This window comes from Lynx rufus, unplaced genomic scaffold (genome assembly GCF_022079265.1).
Source record: "Lynx rufus isolate CCGP_SWC_20201006 ecotype Redwood Valley unplaced genomic scaffold, mLynRuf1.p SCAF_3, whole genome shotgun sequence".
In the NCBI taxonomy this organism is placed as follows: Eukaryota; Metazoa; Chordata; class Mammalia; order Carnivora; family Felidae; genus Lynx; species Lynx rufus.
In genome coordinates, this window is record NW_025814845.1 from 177,699,701 (window position 1) to 177,709,544 (window position 9,844).

At 37.1% G+C, this 9,844-nt stretch overlaps 1 protein-coding gene across 1 annotated transcript in view; it reads right to left on the reverse strand.

Annotated features, from left to right (window-relative positions):
• The window catches only part of DLC1 (DLC1 Rho GTPase activating protein), a 408,685-nt gene extending 401,973 nt beyond the window's left edge, over positions 1-6,712 (reverse strand). Inside the window, exon 1 of the mRNA XM_047092089.1 lies at positions 5,696-6,712. Within this exon, the coding sequence (XP_046948045.1) occupies positions 5,696-6,712 (1,017 nt within the window). The remainder of the gene's footprint in view (positions 1-5,695) is intronic.
• Positions 6,713-9,844: the final 3,132 nt, after the last annotated feature.

The following is a 9,844-nucleotide window of genomic DNA, read 5'->3' on the forward strand; positions in this document are numbered from 1 at the left end:
TCCCCCCAAAGTGAAACCATTTGGGGATCTTGAGATAGTGGCTCACTGGGGCTTCACCTGCAGCCTGGTGGAGGTGAGCTGGCGAACGCTGGCCCTACTCGGCAGAGTTCCTCATGTGAACCCATAATAATAATTCCTCTCCACCTGCTCTATGAGCACTGGAATCAAATTCGTGTTCCTTGTCTCCTTGCTAAACTCGTGCTGGTGATCACCATAAGCGCATTGTGCTGAAATAGAATCTGACTCCAGCTGCTAGAAATCCACTTTTCTCAAGGGCTTGGAGCTTTACTTCTCCTTGCAGTTGACTGGTGCTTCTCTTGGTAACCTAATATAACTTATCCTCCCCTCTGTTCTTCTCTCTTTCTCTCTTTCCCTTTTCCTTCTCCTCCCCTTCCTCTGCCCCACCCCTTTTCTCTTTCTCTGCACTCTTTCTCTTTCCCTTCCATGCTAGCCTGAAGTGTGAGTGAAACAGAAGTCTTACTTGAGAACACTCCAGTAGTGTTTCGGGGACTATATACTATACAATACAATACAATACAATACAATACGATATACAATATACTATACAATAAACATAGTATATTATGAGGCAAAATATTTGAGCCCCCAGTGTCTGCAGATATGTTTCTGGCTTTCTAGTTGTTCATAAGGCAAACACTAGTTTAAATGGCATAAAACAATTCGATGGTTTTCAGTGGCCTAGCAACACAAAACGAGCTGCTCGCAAAATTGCCAGGTTTATCTGAGACACAAACCCAGTTAAAATATGGCTGGGAAGACCTAGTTACCTCTCTACATGCCCGCTTTCCCCCTGGTGGTGACTTTTCTCTGCCAGTCCTAATCCTTGAGCCAGGAAAACAAAGTTTAAAAACAGTATAATCTACTCAACAGGATTATCTGTTTCAAAACCCTGGGAACTCAGTATAAAATCATACTGTTATTATGAATCTATCTGCAGGGGTACATATACTTACTCTGCTTTGTATTCCTTCCTTTTTGTCAAATAATAGTAGGCTTCTTAACAAAGTCTAATTCTTCCACTAGTCCCTGCTTTCATTCAACATATCAGGGGGTTTTGGCTTAACCATCCTTTTGTTTTTTATTTCTTAGACAATTTTTTTCCTTCCCTTTTGTATTCTTCCAGCTGGCTTCCTATCTTGGCCCATTCTATCTTTTCCATGATTTACACTGTTCTTTATGTCACCCATTGGTCAATGACAGCCTCCTCATGCTACAAGGCTCCCACATTGGCAGTCAGGAGACAGGAAAAAACAAGAAGGTCATAGAAAGGAATGAGAAGGTCGTTTCAAGTAGAAGTGTGCTTTTACTGAATTTATACTTATGTTAGAGATAGGGTAAGGAGAAAAGACTTGATTTTATCAGTCATTTCTAATTAATATATTACACTTGTCCAGGGATAAAGTACAGTGTATACAGTATAATGTTTCATTCCTGGGAGTTTTCCATTAACAAAGTGTAGCATTTGATCAACATCACTTTGAAAAGTTTCCTAACACAGAAAGGTATTCTGTAGTGTGAAATTAAGTATGTATACAAAACACCACCTAACATACAGCAGCCTGTTTATTCCTTTCACCACAGGCCATGATGTACTGGAATAAATTTGTTAGAGTGTTGTTCCTCAACATATTTAATGGTATGGGTGATAATATAAAATTTCTCCTTATTCTTTGATAATAGAATTTTTAGCAGACGCCTGCTTACCCAGAATGCAGACTCCATTTCTCAGCCCTTATTGCTAGGTATGCCCATGTAACTAAACTCTAGCACATGAAATGTGGGAGAAAAAGAAGTGTGCACCTTCTGGGTCTTGCCTTACACGGGACTGTGGCCACCCATGCACTCCCTCCTTTTCCCACTGACTTGACTCTCAATAAGGGCTCAAGGCGGTAGAACAGTTAGATGGAAAGGGTCTGGGGCTGTGAAAACATAGAGGCTACATATTGGTCCAGTACTGTTTATACCCAATTATTATGTGTATGTGAGAAAAAGATGTTAGATTTAAGCCACTTTTATGCTGGTTTTCTAGGACAGCCGTCAAAACTACAGCAAAAATGATACAGTTTAGTTTACTGGCTCGGACGTGAGATTTTTGTTCGAATGTGGAATCAGGTGTCTTCTCAAGGTTCAGATCATTTTTGCATTATATTCTGGAGTTTATATCGCTTTGTAATATGGATTATATTTTGTGTGAGCAAATAAAACTATGTTCATACATTTATATAACTATTACGGCTATGCAAAACTTTGGGAACTATTTAAATAGTCTCTAGAGAAGACTAAATGTTGGACTCTCTTTAATTAGCTAACCACCATCAAGAACAAATACACTAGTTCTTTAAAAAAGTCTAACCTCAAGCCTTTCCTTACATATTTTCCATCTTCACATCTCATTTGGTTTAAAGAGACCACTTCTTAGAGTGTCTCCCTCCTCCAGATTTCTGTGGAATTTGTCTCTGAGAATTGCCCTGAACCAGCTGCCTTACCCCAAAGACTTACCCACACCCTATAAATGCTGGTCATATGCCACATGACCTTCTGACTCATTTGCTAATGTCTGCTCCTAATCTACTTGGTTTTCCTTTGATTTCATTGGCTTCACTTTAATTATATATTTCATCATATTTAGGAGAATTATTAGCTTAAAATATTGATATTTATATACACTACAAATGTAGCCCTCTCCACTTGGGATGCTTAATAAATACATGTGTAGCCATCCTTGGATGGCCAGAGATAACATTGGAAAGCAACAACAACAAAAATACAGCATGCAAAACAGTGAATGCCCGCCAAGATTTATAGATTTCAAGAAATGATAATGTATATGTAACACACAATTATATCTCTAGCATAATTCTATTTCAGTACATTCTGAGGATTACTCTTAGAAGCTCTATTTGAGTTTTATTTTTTTTTACAAGTCTTAGAACCTTGATTATATCCTGACCCCCCCTCAAAAAAAATCATGCTCATAAATTCAGTGAAGGATTTGGCTCACTCATATGACCATCAGATAATAAGCTGATTAAAGTTCTCTAAAAATTTATTAGTTTATATTCTACTTCACCTTTACATGCACTAATCTTAAAGCTGTCACCATGGCTGACAAATAGTTTTAAAGATACAGACAATTAAGCAAATTCTTTTTCGCATCTGGTCCCTAACACCTTAGACATGAAAATGTGGCTTGTGTGTCTCCCCAAAAGGCTTATCTGTTTTAAATGATGTGCACTGGTATTATGAATGGAGTAGTTGACTAGAATTCTTGTTGACATTTTGAAAAACTTTATACATACTTGTTTCTATTTCATAGAAGTAATGATAGTCATAATAACTATATAAAGGTCATTTTGTGCCATGCAGAACATGTTCCAAATACTTTATATATCTAGTACTATTTTGCTTTTGTACTTCTGTTCATTGCATGCATTTCATCCATGTTTCTAACACCTTTTATAACAATTATATGGGGGAAAAGGTGAAAATCCCCTGCTTCTATACTTTTAATTCCATTCTTTCAAAATAACTGCTATTAATAATTTTATGCCTAGATAGCCAGGATTTTGCATAGTGTTATTTAACCACATAGAGGGGTTTATACCCCCGTTCCTATTTGTATTTATATTTTTATCTATAATATACACATTTTGTCATATAAGGTTGGTATGTGCTACACATCCAGGTCTGCCCCTGCCTTTTGCCAGATGTGCTGTATCATAAGATCATTCAGTTAGTGTACATGGATCTCCCTCTATCTTTTAATGGCTGCATAGCATTCCAAAGTATAGACAAACAATAATTAAGCATTCCTTATTGATGGAAATTTACATTCTTTTTTTGTCAGTAACATACAATACAATGATAAACGTTTCTGCACGTTTATGAGTTTGTTCTACTATTTTCCTTGGTAAAGCTCTAAAATGGTAAATTGCCAATTCAAAGGCATTTTAATACTCATTCACTATCGAACAGAACAGAAATTCCTACAGACTTTGGTTACAGAGGCTTCTCCCATAATGATGCTTTTCCAGAGTAAAGTCCAAACTTGAAATTTTGCATTTAATCTGTTTATTACAAAGCATCCCGAAGGAATTGTAGAGTCGAAGCAAATATTCCACCAGACGACGCCATAACACTTTAGGATAATGGCATGCTTAAAATAGAATATTTAAGTTAGAACTTGTAAATAGGTTATAATTACATCTCTCCTAATGTAACCATGGTATAGTGACATGTCCAAGAGAAAATTCTTTCCAGCATTCTTACTATTGATATAAATGTCCAAGTGGTGAGCATATGTTTCTGGAATGTTTAATGTTTGTCAGCAGTTGGGCAGGGTTTGTCTTATTTTAGGGGAGCTATGTCATAGGTCGATTAATAATTTCTTATGTCATTATCGCATTCCCAGCAGATTTGATAGGATATAGGACATTTCTGGAAAAGTGACCTGAGCATGCCAATCATAACAACTTTATGCAGCATTAATATTTCAATGCGATGTATAAAGAAAGAAGAGGTTGCCAGAAACACAGAATGCTCTGTTGTCATAGAGTTTGAGCATACTGATGGTAGGCTGTCAAGTCTGACTTCATTTAAACTAATTTATGACACGTTACTGATCTAGTTTGTTAGCAAAACCACAGTTTATGGAAACCGGACTTTGTTTTTTCTTTTTTCTTTTTTTCCCCCACAAAGAGTTAGAGATTGTTTTCTTTCCTCATTGTACATAGTCCAGTTGAACATTGGTTTTATATGAGGAGAAGTGCCATTATAGATTAATATTATATCAAAAGAGGAGGAAAGGTGTTGTCCAGTCCACAGGGAGTTTTCAATGCCAATGACCACGTTGCATTTATAGAAGAAATTATATTTGTATTTACATCAGGATAGTAAACCACTACATTGTGGGAAGAATTTGGGGAAAATCCTAAAGATAAGACAAATTTTGGCCAAGAGTCTACTAGCTAAGCCATGCTTCAAATAACTCCACTCCAATCCTTGCTTCTCTCACTTGGAAACTTCTAAGGGGATTGTGGCATCTACAGGAGTAAAGGAGACTCACCATAAAAAGTAATTTCAGCTATTGGTTCTTTTTGGTTCAGAATTAAAGAAAAGTTGATACACCTAATGATAGCAAATGTGCCAGGGTATTATTTTTATAAACATATTTGGGGGTAGGGCATACTGTTGTCTTTGGAGATGTAAAGGGGTCATTTTTAACGTGTGATTCATACCACTTTAATTATGATAAAATATACTTTTTGAAGGGCAAAAGAAATAAGTCCAAATAACTGACATTAAATACAGAAAGTATTATTACTTTCTTTCTAAAAATTAGAGAACACTCATCAGCTAGGCCTTGAACTATGAGCTATCTGGTGGCTATTTAATTCCAACTAAGGAAAGTGAAACCAATTCTGTCTTCAACACAATTCCAAAGAGCATAGTTCACAAACTATGATAAATACTATTAGTGAAATGAATAGGTTATTATATTCTAATTTGTACATATTCTGATGTTCCCCCCAAGAAGATAATCCTTGAGTTATACAGCTACACTATAGGGCAAAAGAAACATCTACATCTCTTTAATCCTGGCAAAATAATAAGTGATAGAAACAAGGATATTTATAAAATTCCAAAAACCAGATAATCTGTGCATGTGCCTTACCTTTCTTTTGCGAAGTCTGACCGGATTATCTGTGGGTTCCTGGGTGGCCAGAGTCTCCTTTAAGTGTAAACGCTGCATGCCATCTTCTGAGTTGACCTTTGGAAGACATTTGTTTTGATGTTCTAAGAAACCACTCTTCTCTAGGCCATTTTCAGCTGACATTCCATCAGGGCAGGAAGGAGGTTGCAGAAGGCAGCTTCCAGAATCTGCTTTTAATAATGGCAGTCCTCTGCCCTTGTGAGGAATAGCCAAGAACTCATCCTGTACTACACCGCAGGTGTTTCTTTCATGTTCATCTTTAGGGAAGTCAAGTTTTCTTCGTTGCTGAGCAATTACAGCCGAATTAAGCAATTGCTTCTCAGGCACAATATCTTTCACATGTGAAGAGTCACATGCATTTGTTTGGGATGCATCTTTTACTTCACTTAAGCTTATATCATTACAAAGCTCCAGGCTTTTACTTGTAGTGTCAACAGGTTTTTTCCCCCTCTTTTCTTCTACCAGTGCCAAGTCAGCTCCGCCAGCCATTCCCCAGGAGTTACTTTGGTTACCTTCCATGACGGGCAGTGTCTTTACTAAGGAGCCTGCTCCTCTGATAGTATGTTGGTCTGATACCTTATGTCCTTGCGTAGTTAAAATTTGTTTATCATCTGTAACATAGGGATTGGGATCGGTATCCTCATCAGACACGTGCACTAGTGTTTCCGTGCTGGCCTCCAGAGAAAGAAACTGATCTTCACCTTCGGGGCTGTCATTTTCATCCACCTCCTTTGAAATGTGACCCATTGGCCTCCCAGGAAAGTCTCTCAGCTCTGAGCCATGGCAGCAGTCTGGCAGTGAAACACACTTCTCTTTGCGATCCACATTTAAAGTTGCATCTTTTTCCATACTTGCCTGGGAGCTGTCAGCTACTAGTCCATGATGGCATGCTGGGTTACAATCATCAGAATTAAAAGGCTGCCCCATCCATTGGGTCACATGTTCTTCCCAGCTTCTCTTTCTGATAGCTACAGACATGTCATCGTAGTTTGACAACAGACTGAGAGATACGTTCCATGTGACACTGAAGGAGATGGAACTTGAGGAGACATTACGTCATACGCGCGGACCGAAGAAGAGAGTGAATTTTATCATTTTGCCACCTATGAAAAAAAATTAAAAATTTATATATAGTTTAGGATAATCATTCTAGAGTCAAAATGTGTCTTGGAAAAGAGAGCGCTTAATCTGTGCTAGGAAAGATTAAGTAAGGGAATTTACAAAGCTTCTTTCCATAGATTTAATGATGTTATTTCTTTAAGAAGTAGCCTAATATTAGAAGAAAACTTCACATGTAATATTTCTGGTCGAAAAACGTCGACAGCATTTGAAAGGCAGGTGGATCGACTGACCTATTAATGAATGAAGACGTAAGTCCTGAGTGTTTGACACTCCATTAAGAACATATTTGCCTTGCAGTACTTAATAGAAATCACCAGAAGAAACTTGTTACTCTAGCTTACATACTTTCCTGCTTTACTTTTGTGAACCCAAGTTCTTACAGAAATCTATTTGTTGTTCGGTTTGAATTGCAGCAATGGCCACCAGGAGCTGCTCGTGCAAAACGTGAGCTACAGAGACAGCATGTGTAATGGACTAGTCTGTGAAAGAGCTAATACAGAGGCCAAACTACCAGGACGTATTTACTCCAGGGAGAGACTAAGAAACATGGAATAATCTGGTTTAGCTCCTATTAACACATAATTCATAAGAAAATGGAACACAGACCACTGGCCATGCCTTAGGATAAATACATTTACAGTCATGCTATTACTGCTACTACTAGGTGGCAAGCTCATCTTGTTGAGACGTTAAATAACTTGCCCAAGGCAATACATCCAGGAAGCACGCCAGGATTTACACTAGGCCCAGGTTCTAAGGCCCAAATTTAGATAGCCAACAAACTTTACTGTCTCCATGGCATGAGATTCTACCTGGACCCCTTCCCTCCACATACATTTAGTGTGTATAAAATCTAAACTCCTCAGGCAGGAACTCAGAGAACCAAAAAGAAGATGTGAGCATGATAAAACAATGGGTACAATTCTTCAGAAACTTCGGTCTCTTTCTTTTTGGCTTCCAAGGAGTTTCGTTTGTATACTTCTATTAGACTTTAGCCATAAAAATTTCAGTAAACCAGAAAACCAGGCATAAGATAGGGTAGAATATAAATACATTCCAGGTTTCCATCTCCTTTTTGCCTTGAACTATTCAAACCCCTTAGTTCAAGGAAACAGATTATACCAATGTAAACTGAACTTTGCAAAAATGACTAATCCAAATGTTGCCCCAAAATGAAACCAAATTATTGGACCATAAAAGAAAAATCCCATTCAAAAAGTAGACACTTCTCGTTTTTCCTCCACACAAGAACTGTCAGCACATAACATGGATTGGCTTATTGATTTCAGCCATAAACAAGATTAACTACTACGCTGGTTTTGGGTCACTTCAGTCTATTGAAAAGGATTCTGAGTCCCTACCAAAAACTTCAAGCTATTCTGACTAAGCACTTGCCAGAAAGGTAAATATTCCCATCCTGTGAAGACCAGCAGACTTATTAAGGAATGTACTAGAATTTGGTACCCTAACCTGACCAAATATCTTTCTGGATGCTATCTGGTTCTCTCAAAGGCCTGTGACCATTTGAAAATGGTCAGCATGCACATTTTCCATGTTGGCATTCATTTTGCACTCAAAAGAAAATATAAAGTCCCTGAATTCCATGCATAAGTCATTATAGTGTGGGAGGCTACGGAAAGTGGAAAAAACGCATAGATGCAGGCCAGAAAATTTCTGCTTTCATGGGCAAATTTGGGTTGTAATAGGGCGGCTCTGTTTTAGATGCTTTCTTTTCTTTATTTTTATCCAGTGTAGAAAGAGCAGGCTAACTTAAGAAATGCAAAGTGGTATTACTGTGTCATTCCTAAACCACATTTACATTTAAGTTGAGACTAAATTCTGAATTCATTTCTTTTACTAAAACGAAAATGAGTTTTATTAACTCCTTGGGGGACAGATTACATAAAAATTTTGCCCCTAGGACCTTATCATAATATTAATTTATTTCACTTAACCTTGGCAAATAGGTAAGTGTTTTTATAATGTCAAAGGAAGATAGTTCAACAAGTTCTGAGGCCATCTAGTTGCGAGAAGAGATTGTAAATTAGGTAGACTGAACACAAAACATTAACTCCTGTCCTGCGAATCTCGGTTCTTTGGACATTTCCAAATCATTCTTGTGAATGTAAAGTGTCTATATATTTTTAAGACATAAAATTTCATAATTATCATTATGACTATCATCGCTACATTTTGAGTGCTCATTCCATATCCTACAGTCTGATAGATTGTTTAAAAATTTCTCTCTCCAGACTTTCTTATTCACACTTCCTATTTAAATTCTATTTATAAGATTTATAGCTATAATCTGCCTCTACGATCTAAAGGCTGAAGAGTATTAAGAAAAAGTAGTGTTGGATTATTATCAGTTGCATCTGAGCGTACTGACCTCATTTTCTAAATCATCTGAATTGACTGGAACCCATGCTATAGATGGAGAAGTCTTTGTAAAAGCCCCGATTTTCCCCATCAGCCTCCTCAGCAGGCTGCTTTCCTTAAAATGATATTTCTAAATACTAGTGATTTTGCAAATTTCTATTTAATATTTTTTGTAATCTTTTTTGTGCAATTCCATTCAGAATGAGCTCAGCAGCTGAGGATTTGGATGAAGGATCTGGAAAAGTATAGGTCATTGCAGGGTGTTGATTTTATGAAGTGAATTTCCATGGGGATTTTTCACTTCTTAAATGCATGTGTTCAAACACCACTGCATTAATATTACAAGAGATTCTATGTACTTCTAATTATGTAACCATTTTGGAAAATGTTTGTAAAATGTCCAAATTTGCTTTTTGTGATATTAGTGCATAGGGTGTTTAGACAATTAATTTCAGATTATTTGAGCTAATTTTGTAACACTTAACCATTCCTTGACATAAGCATTTTATGCCATACAGTATTTTAAAGTTAATTGAAATTAAATATAATTTTTTTTTATCATTTTAGAGAGAGGGAGAGAGCACATGTAGGTTGGGGAGGCAGATGGGG